This window comes from Bos indicus x Bos taurus, chromosome 19, assembly GCF_003369695.1.
Source record: "Bos indicus x Bos taurus breed Angus x Brahman F1 hybrid chromosome 19, Bos_hybrid_MaternalHap_v2.0, whole genome shotgun sequence".
Taxonomy (NCBI): Eukaryota; Metazoa; Chordata; class Mammalia; order Artiodactyla; family Bovidae; genus Bos; species Bos indicus x Bos taurus.
The window spans coordinates 53874810-53898110 of record NC_040094.1 but is presented as its reverse complement, the minus strand read 5'-3'; the positions used below and the strand labels follow the sequence as shown (position 1 = coordinate 53898110).

The 23301-nt window shown below is 51.7% G+C and overlaps 1 protein-coding gene and 1 long non-coding RNA gene across 3 annotated transcripts in view; one reads left to right on the top strand and one right to left on the bottom strand.

Moving 5' to 3' along the window:
- Window positions 1-23301, bottom strand: part of LOC113877745 — a 126761-nt gene that overhangs the window by 71398 nt on the left and 32062 nt on the right. The gene's annotated exons all lie outside the window — the stretch shown is intronic.
- Window positions 12833-19057, top strand: ENPP7 (ectonucleotide pyrophosphatase/phosphodiesterase 7). The gene is made up of 4 exons (XM_027518162.1): window positions 12833-13583; window positions 16147-16292; window positions 17418-18044; window positions 18690-19057. The coding sequence occupies exons 1-4, from the start codon at window positions 13154-13156 to the stop codon at window positions 18972-18974; spliced, it is 1488 nt and encodes a 495-aa protein (XP_027373963.1). The 5' UTR covers window positions 12833-13153; the 3' UTR covers window positions 18975-19057.

Below are 23301 nucleotides of genomic sequence, written 5' to 3'. Positions count from 1 at the left end.
AGCACAGGCCTAGCTGCCCTGCAGCATGTGGGATCCTCCCAGACCAGGGATCAAACCCGTGTCCCCTGCACTGGCAGGCAAATTCCCAACCACTGGACCACAGGGAAGTCCCCAAATCAGCAGTTTTCTATGAAGGCGGCAGCAGGCAGATTTACTGGAAAACATGTCCAGAAGGAACTCTGCTCCCAAGATTGAGAGGCCACGGAGGCCAGCAGCCTGCATTAAAGGGCAGAGTCTCCTCCCCGCCCAGCTGACCACCAGCCCGGAGAGTTGGGCTGGGCCCTAGTGCTGGACCCAGGGCCACCTGCTCGAGGTCCCACCTGCATCTTCCCGAGGCAAATGAGTCCTTCTCTGCTGGTTCGTCTCAGTGGGAACGCAGGGCAAGTGCCTGGCTGACAAACGACCTCCAGCCATCCCTCTCCTCACAGATGCAGGAGGGATCAGGAGGGCCCAGACTGTTCTAAGAGATGCTAGTCACTCCCAACAGCCCAGCAGGTGAGCTCCCAAGCCTGGCCAGTGTCCAGGGCCCTGCTGAGGTTCTCAGAGGAATCACGAACACGGGAGTTTCCTTTATGCCAAACAGAACCGCAGAAAGCAAGCTTGCTCAACAAGTGAAGGGTACCAGGACATCACCCAGGGCGCAGGGAGGACTCAGGCACACACTCTCACCCATGGGCTCCCATTTGCCTCCTCAGTCCCCCTAATGGAGGGTCCCAGAGGTGAGTCTGAGCACCTGGCCTGCCAGCCCAAGACCCCTCTCTAAGGTGAGCCCCCCTCACTGTCTGAGCACCTCCATCAGCCAGGACCTGGAAGTTAATTCCTGGTTAATGGGCAGCTGCTGTCATGGAATAAATATTGGAGTGATGCGTGAGCAGGGAGGAGCGTGGTGTGGAATAGCTAACAGAGGGCAGGAAGAAGGTGAGAGCAAGGAGATGGGCTGAACTACCACAGCGGGAGCCCGGGGAGAGAGTCGACAAAGGGAGGGGCCCAAGGAGGGGAAGACTTGAGCCTGGTGAGGGTCAGAGACAGGCAGAGGTGTATGGGGGAAGGGGGGATGGTGCTGGACTCTGGAGGCTTAAGAAGCAACCCTGGGACTTCCTTCGTGGTCCAGTGGCTAAGGCTCCATGCTCCCAATGCAGGGGACTCAGGTTTGATCCCTGGTCAGGGAACTAAGACCCCATATGCCTTGCAGCCAAAAATATATTTAAAAAAAAAAAAAAAAAATTACTCCTAACTCCCTCTCTATGCTTCTCTGTATTTTCCAAATTTTCTGAAATACATTTGAATTCTTTCCAAAATTATCTTCTAAGTTAGTTTTGAACTTTTAAAATAGTTTTAATTATTTTTAAATTTGAGGGGACAAAGCTTTTATTGTGATTTCAATCGATGTGTCTGCCCTCCAGCAAGGGCAGGGACGTCATCTTTTTTATTTTTGTATCGAAGTCCCCAGCACAGAGCAGGCCTCCCTGTGGCTTCCTACAATTTAGAGAATATCACCCCACCTCTAAGACAGAATCTAGAATTCTCGAAAGTGAAAGAGTTAGTCACTCAGTCGTGTCCAACTTTTCTGAACCCAAAGACTGTAGCCCACCAGGCTCTTCTGTCCATTCTTGTCCTTCAGGCAAGAATACTGGAGTGGGTTGTCATTTCCTTCTCCAGGGGATCTTTCTGACCCAGGGATGGAAACCGGGTCTCTGGCATTGCAGGCAGATTCTTTACCATCTGAGCCACCAGGGAAGCAGAATTCTCTAAACCTAGTGTTAAATCACCCCTAACATTCTTGCCATCCCTGAAGGGTCTTAGGATTCCTTTGATTTTTATTTTATTAATTAAATCTTTTTTAAGTTTTTAACTTAAAAACTCAACTTTTTAATTTGATTTTTTTTAATTTTCACTTGGAGTAAAACACACAAAACATAAAATTTACATTCATGTTTGCTGCAACCCATCTCCAGAACTGTTTTCATTTTGCAAAACTAAAACTTTGTCACCGTGAAACGATAACTCCCCATTCCCCTGCTCCAGCCCTTGGTAACCTCTCTTCTACTTTCAGTCTCTATAAATTTCACTCCTTTAAGAATTCATATTAGTGGAATAATGCAGTATCTGTCCTATTGTGGCTGGCTTATTTTGCTTAACATAGTGCCTTCGAGATTCATCCATGCTGCAGCAGATGTCAGAATTTCCTTCCTCTTTTGGGATGAATAAGAGTCCACTATGTGGATGGACCATGTTTTGTTTTTATTATTTTTGTTTTTTTAATTTATACAATTTTTAAAGATAATTTCCCATGTACACTTACTGGAGAACATTGGTTATATATATCCCATGTTATCCATCACTGAGCCTGTGTTACCCCCAGTAGCTTGTACTTCCCACCCCTCCACCTCTGTATACCCCTCCCCCACCTCTGGTAACCATTAGTTTGTTCTCTATGCCTATGGGTCTGCTTCTTTTGTGTTATATTCACTTACTTGTTGTATTTTTGAATTCCACATATGCGTGAGCTCCCCAGGGGGCACAAATGGTAAAGAACCTGCCTGCCAATGCAGGAGCCATAAGAGACTCAGATTCGATCCTTGGGTAGGGAAGATCCCCTGGAGAAGGGAATGGCAACCCACTCCAGCATTCTTGCCTAGAGAATCCCATGGACAGAGGAGCCTGGCGGGTTACAATCCATGGAGTCGCAAAGAGCTGGACACGACTGAAGCAACTTAGCATCACGCACATGTGAGTGGTGTCATGCAGTATGTTTTCTGACTTATTCCACTTAGCATAATGCTCTCCAAGGCCGCCTGTGTTGTTGCAAATGGAAAATTTTCATTCTTTTTTATGGTTGAGTACTATTCCATTGTATATCTCTACACATATGTATAGATATATATTATGTCTTCTTTATCCATTCATTATGGACACAGCTTGCTTCCATATCTTGGCAGTTGTAAATAATACTGCTATGAACATTGGGGTGCATGTATCTTTTTCAAATTAGTGTTTTGGTTTCTTTTTAACATATACCCAGGAGTAGAATTGCTGGTCCTATGGTATTATTTTCAGTTCTTGAGAAATGTCCATAATTTTTCCACTGTGGCTGCACCAATTGACATCTCCACCAACAGGGTATGAAGGGCCCCATTTCTCTGTATCCTCATCAGAATTTGCTATTTGTGTTCTTTCTGATGACAGCCATTGTGACTGGTGTAAAGTGATATCTCATTGTGGTTTTGATTTGCACTCCCTGATGTTTAGCGATGCTGAGCATCTTTTCATGTGCCTGTTGGTCATCTGCATTTCCTCTTTGGAAAAATGTCTATTCAGTTCTTTGGCCCATTTTTTAATTGGGCTGTTTGGGTTTTTGATGTTGAGTTTGAGTTTTTGATATGAGCTGTTTATGTTTGTTAGATATTAATCTCTTATTGGTCATATATTTCTGCAAATATTTTCTCCTCTTCAGTAGACTGTCTTTTCATTTTGTCAATGGTTTCCTTTGCTGTGCAAAACCTTTTAAGTTTAGTTAGGTCCCATTTGTTTATTTTTGCTTTTATTTCCTTTACTTTAGGAACTGTATCCAAAAAAATACTGCTGTGATTTATGTTAAACAATGTCAGGCCTATGTTTTCCTCCAGGAGTTTTATAGTATCTGGTCTTACATTTAGGTCTTTAATCCATTTTAAGTTTATTTCTGAATAGGGGACCCTGTTTTGTTTATCCATTCCCCCATTGATGGCCACTTGGGTTGTTTCCACCTTTTGACTATTTGAATTAAGCTGCTGTGAGTATGGGTGTGCCAGTATCTCCTGGAGATCCTAATTTCAATTCTTTTTTGGATACATCCCCAGAGGAGGGATTGCTGGGTCATACGGGAATTCTACTTTAACTTTTTAAGGAACCCCCATACTGTCTTCCACAGCAGCCAAACCATTCCACATTCCCGAGAACAGTGCACAGCGTTCCCGCTTCCCCGCATCCTCACCAATCCTTGCTGTTCCCTGGTTTGTTTCATTCTGTTTTGTTTCGATGCAGCCAGCCCAAGGGACAGGAGGTGCCTAAGCTCTCTTGGCAGGAGTTAGCCTATAGGAACTGGAATGAAAGCTTCCCCCTCCCGGAGAATTCTGAGGGTCGTGAATTGTCTGTACAATACCGTAATGGTGGATCCATGTTGTAAATTTGTCCGAATTCATAGAACGTACAACACCAAGAGTAGCAATGGACTATGGACTTTAGGTGATGATAATGTGTCTATGCAGGTTCATTGATTGTGAGAAACATGCCAGCCTGCGGGGCGGGGGGGGGGGCAGGGTTTGATAATGGGGGAGGCCATTCACGAGTGGGAAGAGAGGATATAAGGAAAATCTCTGCACCTTCCACTCAATTTTCCTGTGAACCTAAAAAGGCTAAACGTAAAACTAATCTCTCTTTTTTTATCTTTACTGTACCCTCCATACATCTGGAAGACTGGGGAGGAGAGGAAAGTAAGAAAGGGGCAGAGAAGGTGGTGTCCCTCAATTCAACAGTTTGAGGGCCTGGCTTCAGACTCACTTTCCTTCCCTCTCTCCCTTCAGTCTTTTTCTCCCTCTGTCTCTGACGCTGTCTCTGTCTGCCTCCTCCACAGCTCTGCCTCCATTTTCCTCCTTTCTCCCCTTGACCAGGTGGTCACGTCCGCTGATCCCAGGAAACAGACCACGGTCTCTACAGGGACCTGCCCTCCAGGACTGTCCCTACCCTAGGACTAACCTAATCTTCGGACAAACTGTCCCCCACCCAGAGTTCAGGTCCCCAACCCTCCCACCCACCCCTCCATCCCATCCCAGACTCTGAAACAAGAAACCCCATCTCTGGGGAGACCTCCCCTGCACACCAGGAAGGAGGCCTGTGAGGAGGAGAGAGGTGGTAGTAGGGGGAGCGCCCAGCTTCCCCCGAGAGTACTGCTAACCCACAGCACATAATCCTGTTAAAATATTAATCCTCATTTAGCCAGGAGGCGAGGTAGCCGCTGAGATAAAGGCCCTGAGAAGTCATAAAAGGCAACAGCAATTGATAAAGCGGATCATTGTTACGCTAATAAAATCCCAGCCGGGAAGGTCGAGTCAGGCCCCAGTAATCAGAACAGTCATCAGCAAGCAGGTCCCGGCCTCAGCGGGCAGGGGTGACCGCCTCCCATGACACTGGAGGGGGCCAGTGGTGGAGACAGAGACAAGAGGAAGCCAGTTCTCTCTGCTCCTCCTCCCCCCAGCACTGCTGGACCGAAGCAGCCCTTTGAGAAGGAATGGCATCCTTGGACCAGGGTGTCCCCCTTAAGGAACACCACCAAGGTTGTAAAGATATGACCCCTCCTGGGGGCACACCAGAGGAGCTCAGTTTTGTGTGTGGCTCCTGGTGGCTTCCCACTGCCTCCCAGGCACTTGTCCCAGGCTCAATGGCTCAGTGCCCCACCCCACCCAGGGACACAAGGATGAGGCACCCATTCCAGCCCCCAAGCCAGGAGTTCATGTGGACCCCCTCCCAAGACCCAAGGCCCTGCATCCTGGGCTCTGTTTGGGAAGAGTCATCACTGTGTCCCCAAGTCAAATTCTTCTTTGTCCGGGGCCCTCCTAATGGCAACCCTCTGCTCCAGCTAAACTGTATAACCATGCTGCTCTTCATTTGGCATCCTCAGAAGTAAACAGTATGCCAGCAACACCACACCCCCCAGGAAAGGGCATGAACTGGCAGCTGAGAGAGACCCAGCCAGACCCAACTTTGCACTCATCACTGTAGAAATCTGGCAGGTGGACCCCTGACCTCAAGGCTTCTCCAACAAAGAGGACAGCCCCTGGCTGGAGGGGCCCTGCTTCCACACCCACTCCCCACCAGGGCATCTGAGGATCCCTGGCAGGCAGCACAGCCCGGGGGGCACAGTGGCCAGAAAGACAGAGATTCCCGTTTTCAGGAGACAAAAGAAAAGCAGGGAGATTGGTCGGGGGCAGAAGGCCACAGCAGCGGTCCTGACCTGCTAACGTCACCCATGGACTCTTTCAAACAGGCATCAGGAATGACACAATGCCTGCTGTGTGCCAGGAGGCGGGGATAAAAAGTCGCTCACAGCCTAACGGGGGGAGACAGAAAGAACTGCAACGTAATTCACGCATACCAGTCATAAATGAGATTATGGGGACAATGCCTGGTATGTCCCTCTCCCCAGCAGAAACCAAACACAGCTGGGCAGGCTGCTTCGTCCCAACCTGAGCCCCATGTGCCGCTCAGCTGGCCAGGGTACCTGTGTGTTGCACATGGCCATCTGAATGTGTCAAATCGACCTGGTCCCCAGGCCAACGAGGCCTCTGGGTGAGGTCCTGTGGGGCACCAATGATGCCCTAAACAAGAAAAGCATTCAATAACCCCCCTCATGCTTCCTTCTGCGTCCTCAAATAGGGGCCCTTCGGGACCTCTCTCCACCATGGATCCTGGTTTGCCCATAAATGCTGCACCCAGAGGAGACATCTGCCCTGTCTCTCAAAGCTGCACATGCACCGGACACAGCTGGGGAGCCCTTGGCTTCAAGAACAGCTGAGACAGTGACTTTTTAAATGCTTTATCAACACCCCAGTAGCAAGGTACACACCCACCACCCGGATCTAATATCATAGTCCAGCCTCTCAAGGAACCAGGGCTTGAGATTCTAGGACTGAGGTAGGACATGTCCAAGACGACCCAGCACACCTTGTGCTCCAGAAGCAAGGGAGTGCTCATGGAAACAAATGATGGGGTAGGTCAGAGGGATGCAAGAGGCAACTGAAAGAGCTCCCTGTGGCCAATGCTGGAGTAATTTGAGCAATGCAATAAATCCAGTAGCGTTGAATTATAATTCAAAGTATAAAATAAATATCCATGGGTCCAGGCAGGTAGAAATGATTGACTAAACAAAGAGGAAGAACAGACAAATGTATGCAGATTCTCCCAAGGAGGTGAAGCATGACCCCTCCCTCCTTAAGTGTGGGTGGCACATAATGACTTTCCTTCCAGAAAGCTGAATATGAAACAGGAGGGCAGGAGACAGTAACTCATGGTGGAGAAACCTGACCGACCCTCTGTTGGCCAGATGGTCAAGGTCAACATCCACAGCGATGAGTCATGTGGACAGTATGTACCCTTGACATGATATAATGACAAGATGCTTTATCTCTGTGCTTTTCTTCCCAAGAACCCACAACCCCAGTCTAATCAAGAGGAAAACATCATATCACCCCAGCTGAGGGACAGTCTACAAAAGGCTTGACCAGCACTCCTTAAAATCTGTCAATGTCATAAAAAACAAGGAAAATATGAGAAACTGAAACACCCACGAGAAATGTAAGGAGGTGTGATAACTCAGTGCAAAGTGGGATGCTGGAGCAGGGAAAGGACACTGGGTCAGACGCTGATGAAATCTGAACAGAATATGAACTTGAGTTAAAAATGACTTAATCTATATTGGCTCATTAACTGCGAAAAATACCACATAATGTAAGATGTTAATAATAGGGGAAACTGGGCATGGTGTATATGGGAACTCTACTATCTTTGCAATTCTTCCATAAGTCTAAATTATCATAAAATAAGCTTATTCTTTAAAAGGTTTTGCCTAACCAGAAAGTATGGTAGATACTTGCATAATTTTTCCCTTTGAATGTATTTATTCGTATTCAACAAATATACATTGAGTACATACTCTGGGCTGGCATCACACCAGCAAAGAACAATATGGCAACCCCTGCCTGCAGGGAGCTCTGAGTCTACCTGAAGAATGACCAGCATGCAAGAGGGTAGGGAAAGTTACAAGTGACAAATATTAATATAAATGATGGAAGGCTGTGGAAAATAGAATCCAGAAGTATATCTTCCCCAAAATATACACTGCAAATTAAACAGAGACTAAAGCCCTAAGACTCAGTGATCACTTTGACCACTGGATCAACGGTCAGAGATGATGAAGCATCTGTACATGGAGAGCTCAAGATGAGAAATGGTGACATGAAGCTTTCCCAGCCTTCCTGGCTTAATACGTTAAGACATCATTGCACACCTGCTAAGTCACCCAAAAGGAACAAAAAATAAAATCCAGTGAAAACAGTTGGCCAGAGACGGTACTAGCATCTATCCACAAGTATCCTGATGGCAATTTGATTATAAGAACCAAGCAGCCTTTACATCCTTTGTCTGATAACCCCTCGCTAAAGACTCTCCCCCAAGGAAACAATGTGAATGGGAAAGAAAAGGAAAAAGTCAGTGACACCAAGATACTCACAGCTGCACTATTCTTTAAAGAAAAAAATCAATGGCCCCAAAGCCTGACGAGAAGACCCCAAGCGGCTGGTAAGTCACTGGGATCTGGTAGTTTTCCAAGGGGGATTCTGCAGGCAAAACACCACCTGGGCTCAAGTCCCAGCTCCTCCACTTGCTCAGTGACCTTAAACCTCTGTTTCAGTATCCTTACGCATAAAGTGAGGCTATTACTAACTCCTGCCTCCAAGAACTGCTGCAAAGCTTGAACAAGATCATGGATGAAGCCCAGGGCTTGGTCTGCAGAGACACCGTGTAACTGTTAGCTATAGTCAACATACTCTCTTTCTGCTGACAAGCTCTAGGAGACCAAGGAATAAAAAGGAAACTAACAGGGGGTGAGCTAAGGAGCTCCCTGGGACAAAACATGAGTGAGGTAAAGAGTCAAAAAAAGGAGAGGAACTACCCCAAGCCTGGCTGAGAGCAGGAAGCAGATCTTTCATGCCACCTTCAGGCCAGAAAGCCACGCCGGCAGGAGAGGGTGGGCAGGAGAGGGTGGGCAGGACAGGGAATTTCCACATCCCTGATGGGGACCAGCAGGAGGAAGCGCAGAGTGAGAACAGCGACCCCTCCCTCCCCACAGCCCACACCCACCCACCACCCTCGCACCCCAGGTCTGTGCCCCTCTGCCCCGGGCCCCGGCCTCAGCCCTGGACCACTGCATCAGCCCCTTACTCACCCCCCACCTCCCACTCCTCACGCAGCAGCCAGCATATCATGTCACTCCACCTGCTTAAAGCCCAGCAGTGCCTCCCAGGGCCATTATCCTATTATCGCCTCGGATTAGGTCCTGCTGAGAGTGACAGAAAACCCAAATAACGGAAATGGAAGCAGAGAGTGTGTGTAACTCTCCCTGGCGAGGGTTCCCCAGGGGCTGAGCCATTCAAGGCGGGCCGGCCACGCTGCCCAGGATGCCTTGGGGGACCAGGCTCCTTCTGTGTAACCTCTCTCAGAGTGCCCCTTATCATCAGTTCTCCGGGCAGCCTCTGAGCTTGAGGTACCAGAGGGAGGAAGAATCCAGAGGGGCAAAGCTGGCCCCAACAGACTGAGGGCTGTCGCATGACATTTTTTCTTTCAACCCATTGGCCAGGACATGCTCACTGTGGCCAAACTGCACTGCAGGGCATGCTGGGAAATGTAGTCTTATTCCTTGGTAGACATTTTATTATAGATGAAAGGAAGAATAATACACATTAGAAGATATTAGGAGAACAAACATTAGAATAACTAACATAAAATCCAGAGTCCCCCAGGCCTGTCTTCCAGCCTCAAGCCTGGTTGGTGCCCTCTTCCACCTCATCACCGTCATTGCCTGGAAGGTTTTCCTGCCCACATACCTCCCAGCTGCTGCTGCAGCTAAGTAGCTTCAGTCGTGTCCGACTCTGTGGGAGGCCATGGACAGCAGCCCACCAGGCTCCTCTGTCCACGGAATTCTCTAGGCAAGAATACTGGAGTGGGTTGCCATTTCCTTCTCCAATCTCCCAGCTAAACCCATCCTACAGATCTGTGCAGGCTTCCCTGGTAGCTCAGCTGGTAAAGAATCCACCTGCAATGCAGAAGACCCTGGTTTGATTGCTGGGTTGGAAAGATCCCCTGGAGAAGGGATAGGCTACCCACTCTAGTAGTCATGGGCTTCCCTGGTGGATCAGACGGTAAGGAATCCTCCTCCAATGTGGGAGACCTGGGTTCAATCCCTGGGTCAGGAAGATCCCCTGGAGGAGGGCATGGCAACCCACTCCAGTATTCTTACCTGGAGAATCCCCATGTACAGAGAAGCCTGGTGGGCTATAGTCCATGGGGTCCCAAAGAGTGGGACACAACTGAGCAACTCAGCACAGCACTGCGTGAAATGTTGAATCCTCAGAGGGCCTTTCAGGTCCCCACTCCAGCACTAGAATGAATGTGGTCCCCACTGCCCTCTCCTAAGACACCCACACTTCCTCGGTGGTACCTTTGGCAGCTCCTCACACAGGTCCACGGGTGGAGCTCCGGGCCATAAGCTCAGTGAAGGAAAGCCTGCCCTCTGTGCCCCAGCCCTGCACCAAGCCGGCACAGGGCAATCCCTGCATATCCTGGTTGTAGAAGTCCATGCAGGGGACCATCTCCATCTCTCGGACTCCAGCCTCTGAGAGGCTCACGAGGGGCGGCATTGTGTGTGGATCCCTCCAGGGTGTGGCCCCTCAGATGGGGGAAAGGGCCCAAGAATCTGTACCCCGGGGCTCCACTGCCTCACCGCAGAGGAGGCTGTGGGGGGCTCTGAGACCCTGGGATGGCCTGACAATAGTCCCTCTTGCCAGCCAAGCAGAGTCCTGGGTGGAACCGCCCTCAGCAGTTCAGCAGCTGAAGACAATTTAACTCGGGACATACCAACTATTTAACACATCCCCTCAGGTAGACGTGGCCAAGATAGAATGCTCTGCCCTCGACCTGCCCTTTGACCTCTGACCACCCTATGGGATAGCTGTAAGACACCATCACCCCAGCTTTCCAGGCAGGAAACCTGGACATTTCCCTTGATTGCTCCCTTTCCTTCTCCCCAACATGCAAATCCTTCCAGGAGAACCTCCAAACTACCCACACCTGTCACTCCCACAGCCCCCATCCTGGTTTGGACACCAGCAGTCCCCTCCCTGTGGAGCGCCCCACCCGCTTTCCTTTGTCAAGCTGACAGTCCTGCAAATGGAACGCTTGAGTGAAGTTTCTTGTTTTTAATGCTAGATGAGTTTATGTCACTCACAAGCTTAAAACCACCCCATGGCATTTCCCCCTGCACTGCACAAGAATGCCAGACTCCATACGGCAGCCACAGGCCCCAGGACCCACCCTGCCGCCCTCCCGCCTGCCCCCGATCCACTCCCCCGACTGATGACCCCCAAGATCACTCCCTCACAGTCATCCTCTCACCAGGCCCTGGCTGACCACCCACCAGGCAGATCAGATCAGATCAGATCAGTCGCTCAGTCGTGTCCGACTCTTTGCGACCCCATGAATCGCAGCATGCCAGGCCTCCCTGTCCATCACCAACTCCCGGAGTTCACTCAGACTCATGTCCATCGAGTCAGTGATGCCATCCAGCCATCTCATCCTCTGTTGTCCCCTTCTCCTCTTGCCCCCAATCCCTCCCAGCATCAGAGTCTTTTCCAATGAGTCAACTCTTCTCATGAGGTGGCCAAAGTACTGGACTTTCAGCTTTAGCATCATTCCTTCCAAAGAAATCCCAGGGCTGATCTCCTTCAGAATGGACGGGTTGGATCTCCTTGCAGTCCAAGGGACTCTCAAGAGTCTTCTCCAACACCACAGTTCAAAAGCATCAATTCTTCGGCGCTCAGCTTTCTTCACAGTCCAACTCTCACATCCATACATGACCACAGGAAAAACCATAGCCTTGACTAGATGAACCTTTGTTGGCAAAGTAATGTCTCTGCTTTTGAATATGCTATCTAGGTTGGTCATAACTTTCCTTCCAAGGAGTGAGCGTCTTTTAATTTCATGGCTGCAGTCACCATCTGCAGTGATTTTGGAGCCCAGAAAAATAAAGTCTGACACTGTTTCCACTGTTTCCCCATCTATTTCCCATGAAGTGATGGGACCGGATGCCCATGATCTTCGTTTTCTGAATGTTGAGCTTTAAGCCAACTTTTTCACTCTCCACTTTCACATTCATCAAGAGGCTTTTGAGTTCCTCTTCGCTTTCTGCCATAAGGGTGGTGTCATCTGCATATCTGAGGTTATTGATATTTCTCCTGGCAATCTTGATTCCAGCTTGTGTTTCTTCCAGCCCAGTGTTTCTCATGATGTACTCTGCATATAAGTTAAATAAACAGGGTGACAATATACAGCCTTGACGTACTCCCTTTCCTATTTGGAACCAGTCTGTTGTTCCATGTCCACTTTTAACTGTTGCTTCCTGACCTGCATACAAATTTCTCAAGAGGCAGATCAGGTAGTCTGGTATTCCCATCTCTTTCAGAATTTTCCACAGTTTATTGTGATCCACACAGTCAAAGGCTTTGGCATAGTCAATAAGCAGAAATAGATGTTTTTCTGAAACAGACAGATGCACTATCTTATTTCCCTGCTTGCTTGCTTGCTTTTTGCTGACTCCCACTATTCTACTGCTTTACTTGTTGATTCATTTTGTGTGTCCCCAACCAAACTGAAAGAAGCCAGGAACACCGTCTATCTCCTTCACTGTCGTGTCCCCAGGACTTAGACTGGGACCTGGCTGGTGGCACATGTTTCATAGGGAGTGAGAAAGAGAGACAGAGACAAAGAGACAGTGGAGAGAAAGTGAGTGAGACAGAAAACTGCACGGTGAAATCAGAGGTCCCGCCCAACACCACCCTCTCCATGAGCACAGCGTAGCAAGGGAGGCCACACTTCTCACCATCTTGCTGATGAAATCCAACAGTGAGGCTGCCCATGCCTGTGCCCTCTGGGGCTCCTTGAGGCCTGAGAAGGAGGGCACAGCAGGCACTAATCCAGGTTGGAGCTCTGCCTGCCCCACCGCAGGAGCCCCCTTAGCATGGGCAGGAAGGGGAAGAGGTGCTCCCCCAGGCTGGGGAGTCCCCATAGACAAGGCCAGTCTCCTGAACCCTGAACCCACAGCCCTGGTCCAAAGGCCTCCCCAAATTATAGTCTGGAGGAAAGGGCCCCATCCGGGTGCTCTGGGACACAGTGAGCCAGGCACAGGGACCCAGAGTCACTATGAGAGCTGGGGTTGGGGACACAGGCTTTTCCGATGGAGTGAGTCGATTCTGTTCACCACGCCTTCCAGAATGGTCCCCATCCTCCCTGGAAAGACACTTGTGCACGAAGCGGGAGGGGCATCGAGATCCGCTGTCAATAAAGGCAGATGCGCCCAAGGGCCAGGCCCAGGGTGCGGACACAGCAGCCAGGGGCCACCTCTGAGGCTCCCGCACAGTCTCAGTTCAAAGACGCACAGGATAAGAGCTGTTCAGTGACCCTGGGACTTTGCTCTGCTCATCAGCAGAAAACTTCCCTCGGCACTTGCATCTCTGGCGAACCCATCATGGGAGCCCCAGCTGTCTTTCTTGCCGTGGCCCTGGCCACCCTCCTGGCTCCAGCATCAGGGGCTCCTGTCCGCCAGCAGGCCTCCCGGAACAAGCTGCTCCTGGTATCCTTCGATGGTTTCCGCTGGAACTATGACCAGGATGTGGACACCCCCAACCTGGATGCCATGGCACTGGACGGGGTGAAAGCTCGCTACATGACCCCTGCCTTCATCACCTTGACCAGCCCCTGCCACTTCACTCTGGTCACTGGTGAGTGTTGGCCTCAGATGGGGCTTGGGGTCCTGGGGGGGCAGCTGAGAAACCAGGGAACCCACAAAGTGAACCGCAGTGCGGGCATGGAGCCTCGACCCGGTGGGCACACAGTGCAAGGGCAAAGGTGAGGCCAAGGAGGGGACACCCTCACTGGGCAGACATGACCCGGCCAAAGGGTATGTTAGGAACCCTTCCTGTCGGGGGCAAGTGATAGAGGCAGATAAAAAACACCTGGAGGTCCCATCGTAAGTGGGGACCACACCCAGGGTGGCAACCCAGGAGGGCTTCTGGTGGAGGTGAGTGTGGCCAGGATTCAGAAAGGCAGGAGAGTTGAGCCTGAGGCTCCTGCTCTTTCCACTGCTCGCTCCCAGCCACCCTCGAACCCACCATTGCTCTATTTAGGCCGGAAGCCTAAAATCCGGGTGTCACAGAGCCACACTCCCTCCAGAGGCTGGAAGGGAGGATTCTTCCCACCTGTCCCAGTTTCTGGGGACCCAGGCGATCCTGGACTTGTGGCCAAAGCTCTCCAATCCCTGCCCCCTGTCACATGGCCATCTCCCCTCTGTGTATCTTTCCTCTTCTTGTTAAGGACACCGGTCACTGGATTTAGGGCCCACCTCATGCGGAATGCCCTCATCTTTTTTTTATACATAATTTTATTTGTTTATTTTTGACTGCACTGGGTCTTCATTGGTACACGTGGGCTTTCTCTAGTTGCAGTGAGCAGGGGCTACTCTTCACTCAGTGCTGTGAGCTTCTCATTGTGGGGGCTTTTCTTGCTGCAGAGCACAGGCTCCGGGCGCCCAGGCTTCAGTAGTTGCAGCATGCAGGCTCAGTAACTGTGGCTCGCAGGCTCTGGAGTGCTGGTGGCACACAGGCTTAGTTACTCCACAGCATGTGGGATCTTCCCAGACCAGGGATTGAACCATGTCCCCTGCATTGGAGGGCTTTGCTAGTAGCTCAGTCAGTAAAGAATCCGCCTGCAATGCAGGAGACCCTGGTTCGATTCCTCGGTCGGGAAGATCCCCTGGAGAAGAGATAGGCTACCCACTCCAGTATTCTTGGGCTTCCCTGTGGCTCAGCTGGAAAAGAATCCGCCTGCCATGCGGGAGATCTGGGTTTGATCCCTGGGTTGGGAAGATCCCCTGGAGAAGGGAAAGGCTACCCACTCCGGTATTACGGCCTGGAGAATTCCATGGACTGTATAGTCCATGGGATCACAAAGAGTCGGACATGACTGAGCGACTTTCACTTTCCCTTTCCCCTGCATTGGCAGGCAGATTCTTTACCACCGTGCCACCAGGGAAGTCCCCAGGATGCCGCCATCTTAACAAAACTAATGACATCTGCAAAGACTATTTCCAAACAAGGTCACATTCAGAGGCTCTGGGTGGGCATGACTTTGAAAGTGAAAGTGTTAGTCGCTCAGTCGTGCCTGACTCTTTGAGACCGCATGGTCTGTCCATGGAGTTCTCTAGGCAAGAATACTGGAAGGGGTTGTCATTCCCTTCTCCAGGGTATCTTCCCAACCCAGGGAATGAACCAGGGTTTCCTGAATTGCAGGCAGATCTTTTTTACCATCTGAGCTGCCAGGGAAGCATGACTTTAAGGCATGTCACTCGTACAGACAGCTTATTCTCACACCAGCATTTTCATGACCACACGCAAGCAGAGGCCCATGGTGCTCTCTTTTGCATGTCACCTCCTTACTGACCACAGGACAATGGGGAATATGAAGGAAGGAGGTGGACTCTTCAACACCCCTCTTTTTCTACTTTCTGAACTCATGTGGAGGCATTGCCATGAAAAAAATTTTTTTTAATTTTTGAGGAACCACCATACTGCTTTTCATAGCAGCTGCACCATTTCACGTTCCTACCAACAATGCACAAGGTTTCCAACAGAGCATAGTGCTTTTGGGGGGTTTTGTAGTTTTTTTAATTTTATTTATTTTAAAATTAAAATTAAAATTTTATTTATTTGGCTGTGTCAGGTCTTAGTTGTACACTGGGTCTTTGTTGCGTCACGTGGGATCATTCGTCGCAGAATACAGACTCTCTAGCTGTGGCTCGAGGGCTCAGTAGCCGCGGTGCATGGGCTTAGCTGCTCTGTGGCATGTGGGATCTTAGTTCCCTGACCAGGGATCAAACCCACGTCCCCTGAATTGCAAGGCGGAATCTTAACTCTTGGACCACCAGGGAAATCCTGAAAAAAATAGTTAAAAAAGACACCTTCTCTCGGTTTATTTATCTTCCTGCCTGAGATTCTATTTCATGGGTGGGCCATAATTGATTTAATTAGTTCTCTCCAGATAGCCAGCCAGGTTGCTCCCAATCTTTTGCTAAAACCAACGAGGCTGCAAACGATATCCCAGAACGTGGGTATTAACACCTTTGTAAGAGTTCAGCGGCAGGATTAGCTACTCTAAGTGGAAGCAGAATCTCTGGGCCGGGGTACGTGGCTGTGGTGGCCCAGCCCGGCTCCCAGGGCCACGTGTGCCTCCCCGCCCCCTGCCCTGGCTGTGCCCTCCCTCCCACCACCCCCCTCTGCCATCCCACAGGCAAATACGTCGAGAACCACGGGGTGGTTCACAACATGTTCTACAACACAAGCAGCAAGGTGAAGTGGCCCTACCACACCACACTGGGCATCCAGAAATGGTGGGACAACGGCAGCTTGCCCATCTGGATCACTGCCCAGAGGCAGGTAATGCTGTACCCACGCCCACTTGGACAGACGGAGGGGGCGGGAGGGGGACCTGGCCGAGCAGGCCGTGTCCATGCCATGACCACGGGGCATCCACGGCAGGACCCGGGAGTTCAATGCTCCCAGCCTGGGAGAGGTGCTGAGTGGGCCCCATGGGAGATGGGAGCCAGGTGCCCATGAGGACCCGCCAGTGGCTGCACAGGCTGCCCTGTCCTCCCTGGGACCCAGAGGGATTGTTGCATCCTCCTGACTGGAGGAAAAACTGGGCTTCGGCACTGGTGAAAAGGGGGCCACATGGAAAATAATGTCACTCCACTAACAGGCAGGGAACAATGAAATGGCTTCATCCTGGTTCCCCTCTCAGGGCCTGGCAGTCGAATGCTAAAGGGTGAAAGATAAGAGTGAGAGGTGGGTCATCCCAGTGAAAAGCCCAGAACCCCAGCCTCTTGCAATGCTCTGGGCTTCCTGACAACAAACTCAAATGGGTGATTTTGAGGTGAGCCCAGAATAAACTTCACAGGCAGGGGTCCAACTCACATCTGAGTCCCCTCACTTCAGAAGGAGCTACCAGACACCAGGCTTGCTTGCAGAAAGCGTAGCCTAGAACTGACATCTCAAGGTGGACATGATGACCTGAGGCAGTGGACAGATGGTGGCAAGGACAGATGGATCTGTAAACAAAACAGCAATTGGTTTACGGAAAGACAGACGGATGGCCGGGTTGAAGGCTAGAAGGGCAGGCAATGGAGAGGCCGATGGATGCATGGCAGGAGAGGCTGGGCTGCAGGTCGGAAGGGAGCGTTCACAGAGCAGCGATGTGACCTACGGCCACAGTGACAATGAGGACACAGCATATCTGGGGACACTTTTATATCCACTATCTGATTAGTGCTGAGTCCACTGGGCACCTGCTCTCTCCTCTATAAAATCAGTATCAGCCCTAATAACATAAGATAAGAGCTATGAAAGGTCTTTCAGAAAATACGAACCCCTGTGGCTGCAGGCAGGAGCAGGGATGCACAGGGATGCCCCCGTGCAGTCCGGGGGCAGGCAGTCAGGGCAGATGTTTCAGCAGGGGACAAGCAGGAGGAGGCCCTCAGCCCTGATGCCACCTTCCCCCCGCAGGGCCTGAAGACCGGTTCCTTCTTCTACCCCGGCGGGAATGTCACCTACCAAGGCGAGGCCGTGACGCTGAGCCGGAAGGAAGGCATCCTTCACAACTTCAAGGACGAGGCGGAGTGGAGGGCCAACATCGACACGGTGATGACGTGGTTCACGGACGAGGGCCTGGACCTGGTCACCCTCTACTTCGGAGAACCGGACTCCACAGGCCACAGGTATGGCCCCGAGTCCCAGGAGAGGAAGGAGATAGTGATGCAGGTGGACAGGACCGTGGGCTACCTCCGGGACAGCATCAGGAAGAGTGGCCTGGAGAGCAGCCTCAACCTGCTCATCCTGTCTGACCACGGCATGACCACCGTCAACAAGACGGCCAGCGACCTGGTGGAGTTCCACAAGTTCTCCAACTTCAGCTTCAAGGACATTGAGTTCGAGCTCCTAGACTACGGACCAAACGGGATGCTGCTCCCCAAGGAAGGAATGCTGGAGAAGGTGTACGAGGCCCTCAAGGACGCCCACCCCAGACTCCACGTCTACAAGAAGGAGTTCTTCCCCAAATCCTTCCACTACGCCAATCACTCGCGGATCACCCCTCTGCTTATGTACAGCGACCCAGGTTATGTCATCCACGGGGTGAGTTTCAGGGTGCAGGTACATCTCTGCCCTGCTGAGTCTCTCTGACTCTATAGAAAGCACTTCCCTATTTCTAGTCAGACCCCAACTTGAGGCGTGTCAGCCTCCAAAGGGACACACCCACACTATGCGACAGGAATTGGTGTGTGTACATGCACTGCATACCTGTGTGCATGGGTGTGCATGCATACATGTGTTTGTGTGTGCACGTGCGTGTATAGGGTAAAGTGGGAAGGCTAGCTGTAAGAGTGACACACAAGAGGTGAGAGAGCTCAAGGAGGCTGAGAGGGAAGCAATATGCAGAGCAGGGGCAGGATTCTAGGCAAGGAGTACTGACGTGTGGGCGCCCAGCCATGGAAAGGAACCCAGAGTGTGTCCTTGGCTGAAGCTCCGCCCCCTTTACGTGGGTCTCCATTCATGTCTCTGGGTCTTCACTGAGGCTCCTTCTTTGGGCCACTGATCTTTGGGGCTGAGAATTCAGAGACAGGGAGGCTCAGAATCTTTCCCACCCCACCCCACCCCCCCGATTTGAACTCCCTGCAGCAGTCCTCTGCAACCCAGGGCCCGGCAGATGGTGCTCCTGGAGAGGGTAGGGAGGGCTGGGAGGGTCAGCACAAACTCACTCTGGACCCTCCCTCCTGGCAGAGAGTGAACGTGCAGTTCAACAACGGGGAGCATGGCTTCGACAATGAGGTCATGGACATGAAGACCATCTTCCGGGCTGTGGGCCCCAGCTTTAAGAAGGGCCTGGAGGTGGAGCCTTTCGAGAGCGTCCACGTGTATGAGCTCATGTGCAAACTGCTGGGCATTGTACCAGAGGCCAACGATGGGCTCCTCAGCACCCTACTGCCTATTCTCCAGGAGACCACCACGACCCCCTCAGGTGTGCCTCTAGGCAGCTGCAGGGGATGGGGGCCTGCAGAGTCATAACCAGGGTGCCCCACCAGCCAGTTGGTGTCACCTGCTCCTTCCTGTCCCTGGCTCCTGGGAACATCTGGAGCCCTGATATCCCCACGGCACCTGACACCGCACAGTGCACTTTGTGCATCTCGGCTGCATATGCAGGAGAGCTGGTGGGTGTGAGCAGCCTTGTTTAACACGGGGAGGCTGAGGGCCAGAGGAGCTGGCAGTTTGCCCACTGGACAGGCCACCTCCAGGCTCCATGGCCACATGAGGACTCCTTCCTGGAGTCTTCCTCTTTCAGCCTCCCCAACACACATCCTTGCCCCAACCCTGACCCATCTCAGGGGCAAAGGTCACCCAGGAGCTGGCAAGGTGACAGCTCTTGGGGGCACTTGCCTGGGGATGGGCAGGCCTCGCTGGGCAGGGGCTGTGAGGGGTCACACAGAACACAAGCCAGGAGGCCAGTGCAGCTGGGGCAGGTGAACAAGGTGGGGAGGGGTGGGTAGTGTGTGATGAAACCAGGGAGCTTGTGGGGGTGGCCTGGGGACACTTCGCCTGCCATTAAAGAGTTAGGGTGAGGGACATGCTCCCATTTCTCTCGTTCACTAATCCTCTGACTTTCCTTAGGGTCTGCCCTCCTGCCAAGCGGCTGGCCTCCCTTGGTGACGGGACTGCTGGTGGCTGCAACTCTCCTGGTCGAGGTCGCATAACACCCCCTCCTGGTCAGAGGCCCAGGAGATGGAGTTGTGAGGGAGTTGGAGTCATTCTGCACCCCTGGGCCCCTGCCTGCACCCGCCCTGTGCCCTCCCAGGTCCAGCTGAGGGTCAGGAATTCCCACAGGGGCCCTCCTCAGTCTCCGCTTGACACGGGTGCCTCCATGCACTGTCTGTCCCCACCCAAATTCCCTCTACTCCCTCCCTCCAGGCCTGTCTGCTTCATCTCCTCCACCTGCTCCATCTCCTCCACCTTCCCCTGCCCCATCCCTTCTTCCCAACCCAACACACACCTGTCCTTCCAGGCCCACCTCTTCCAGGAAGCCTCCAGAAGCTGCAAACAGGGTCTGAGCCTGCTCCTGCTGTGATGATCTACTGGATATGGATGGGCCTGTCTCCTCAGAAGACATGGGACCAGGCCTACATGCCTCCGTGTCCCCACAGCCCCAGCCCAGGCCTGGCCATGATGATGCTGGCAATCTGACCCCTGCCCAGGTTTAGATCTCTGGGGGCATCATCTGGTTCACTGGCCCACGGCCCCCAGACTCCCAAGACGCCCCCGTTCCTTCCCTCCCCCTCCCTCTCCTTCAACCCCCCTTTCTGCCTCCTCCCCTCCTCTCACAGCAGAACCAGCCCCATACCCTTTCTGCCTCCTCCCCTCCTCTCACAGCAGAACCAGCTCCATGACAGCAGGACAGGGAGGGGGGCATGGATGGGGGAAGGGGGTCACTGAGTGCACGGTGATGGGGAGGGGGGTACCCGAGTGCCCACTTGGGAGGGTGCAGCGGGCCTGCTGGTGGTTGCAATAGGACTGAAGCCTCAAACACCCAGACCCCGAACTCCAGCTCCAGTGGGCGATGAGGAGGCTCTGCCCTGGAGCTCCCAGCCCCGAGTCCACACACCTCCGGCCCAGGGGCCATCTCCATCTGAGCTGACCAGGGCCTGCACCCAGGCCACCAGGAGTACACCGCCAGGCAGAAAGCACGGATGGGAATAAAGGACCCCACTGGCTGTTACCAAAACACAGTGACCAGTGTGGGTGCAACATTTCATTCTAAAGCCTGCTGGTTTCTTACAGCCTTCCCACTTGGATCCAGGGTATAATAACCTCCTAGTTTCTTAGGAGGCTGACAAACACAGGGGAACCTACCCATTCTTGTTGGGAACGGGCCCTGGTTGGACTGCCAGCAAAAGCTGGTAAAGGGTGGGCTCCCCATTAAAAAGCAAAGGGGGGATGAGAACTGAAGGAAACCAGAACTCTATGCCACATTGCTCAGCTAAACAGAAAATGCTGCAAATGGCAGAATGCAATTGTGGGGGAGGGGTGTATGTGTGTGGTAAGTCTACACATAAGACATATCCTTGGAGAAGTTTCAAGAAAAGGTGAGCATTGACTAGCTTCAGAGGGGACCTGGGTGGCCAGGCCAGGGGCAGGGGGCCAATGTCCACCACCTGGTGCCTTGGACACTATCAGTACTGAGCCACTTCAAGGACTGTACACTCACAACAGCTCTCAAGAGCGTGGACTTTGGAGTCAGACCAAGTACTGCTCCAGTTTGTCCCCATGGCCTAAGGGGAGTAGTTTACCTCCCCCAGCCTCAGTTTCCTCATCTGGAAAAATGGGATAATAAGGAGGTGTCCATGTCTCTGAGGTTACCCCAGGACGAAGCACCGAGGCAGGTGGTTCTTAGATAGTAGCCACAGGGATAATTAAAACCCTACTATGGGAGATGCTAAAGTTGTCAAATTCAGCTTTTGCATATAAATCCAGCTGTGACAATGAGAGACAGATTCTTCGAAGGATGCGTTTGTCAGGATCTGCCTATTCCTTGTCTATGAATCCCTCTTCTCCCTTGCCCGGGCCTCTTGCTTCTACCTGTAGTTTGAGCCCCATCTCCATCTGCAGGATCCATCCCAACCTGCCCTCCACAGCTGCCTAACCACCAGCCTGGGGCTGGAGTGCTGCCTAATCGGAAAGGCCCTGTGGCTCCCTGGCCCTGCATCCCATAGTTGTCCTGGAAGGACTGCCCCACCCCCACCATGTGCAGCCCTACTGGGATACCCAGGCCCTCCTGACTGCCCACACCAGCTTCCAAATCTGGACAGGCCCAAATCAGGCTGGAGGGAACCGGAGGGTGGGGCATCCCTTCGCATCCATGTGCATGGAGCAGTGAGTGCTCAGAGATGCCAGCGTAACCGCCATGACCCCCATCTCCAAGAGACACCCAACCTTTCACCAATAGCCCACAACAACCACGGTCAGGCTAGCCTACTTTCTAGGGACGAGCCAACAGATATTCTGAGAATCACTCTCAAACGGCTTTTTCAAAAAGAAAAGGAAAAGAGAGAGAAAAGAGAGAAAAATAATCTGGCCTGGCCCACATTAAGTATTCTGCTACCGCAGATGTCTGTCATCCCCAGAGCACCCCAAAAAAGTCCCGATGGTTGACTAACACTGAATAAGCTTCTTGCATCAGGAACATGGGAGCTGAGGCAGGCTGCGAGCAGTGGGCTGATTCCCATCTGTGCAGCTGGGGGTGGGCTGGGGGGTGGGGGATACCACCCTGAGCAGATGATGGGTTCAAACAGCTCCCGAACTCTGACACTCACTAACTCAACACTCTGCAGCCCTGGACAGGTTCTCACCTCTGGGCCTCAGTTTCCTCATCTGTAAAATCAGAACCAATAGCAGCACCTGTCCAGTGAGGTGGTCTCAATGATGAAATTAGTATTTGCAAAGTCTTTAAAACAGGGCCTGGCCCACAGAAGGCCCACGTGTTACGTTTCAGGAGTTATAAAGAGACAGGGTATCACAGAGTGAGAAAGTCACACCGCCTTCCTTTTCATCTCCAAACCTTCTTGTTTCTCTAGCAGAAAGTTTCTGCTTGCTGATACTAAATCTTAAACACCTCCCTCTGTAGCATAGAGAGAAGACCCAGGCTCAGAGCTCTGGTGGGCAACCGTGTCAGGGCAGAGTATTACAACCCTGTTATTTGCCTTATATTTGTTTTTATGATCACCTTCAGCTTGGGTGAATGCTACTGATTTTCCATTTATGTCTGTTATTTTCTAAGTTTTTTCCTTTTAAAAGTAACTTAAGTGAAAAAGAGTGAGTTGATTTAAAGAAAAATGTTGACTGGTAGACACAACAAAATAAAAATAATAAAGGAGGTTTTCCAGAGTCAGGATAGCCACGCTGGTTGTCCACGCCCCTCCTGCCTCCCCTCCCTTCCCACAGCATGGCCAGCCCAGGACGCCTCTGGAGGGCAGCACTCAGCCTCCCCAAGGCCAGTGTCCAAAGACTGCCCCCCCAACCCCTCCACAAAAGTACACTGGATTTCCACCATGCCCTGCACCCTTCTCAGTACCTATCAGAGGATTTCAGGACTCCACGGAAAACTAATGTTGCAGTTCTCTGTACAAAGTTCATTTTACTATTAGCCTGACTAAAAAGGTCTGGAGAAAACCCTAGCTGAAACAAAGCCATGCACTGCATTCTCGAGCCACGTGGACATGACTGGGGACTCTCTTACATATCAGCCACACACAACTTCCTGTTTTCTCAGAGCCTTTGTTGAATTTGGCCAGTCCAGCTGCTGGCAGTAATGGATGAAACGTTCCTGAGTAATGACCGGGTAGTT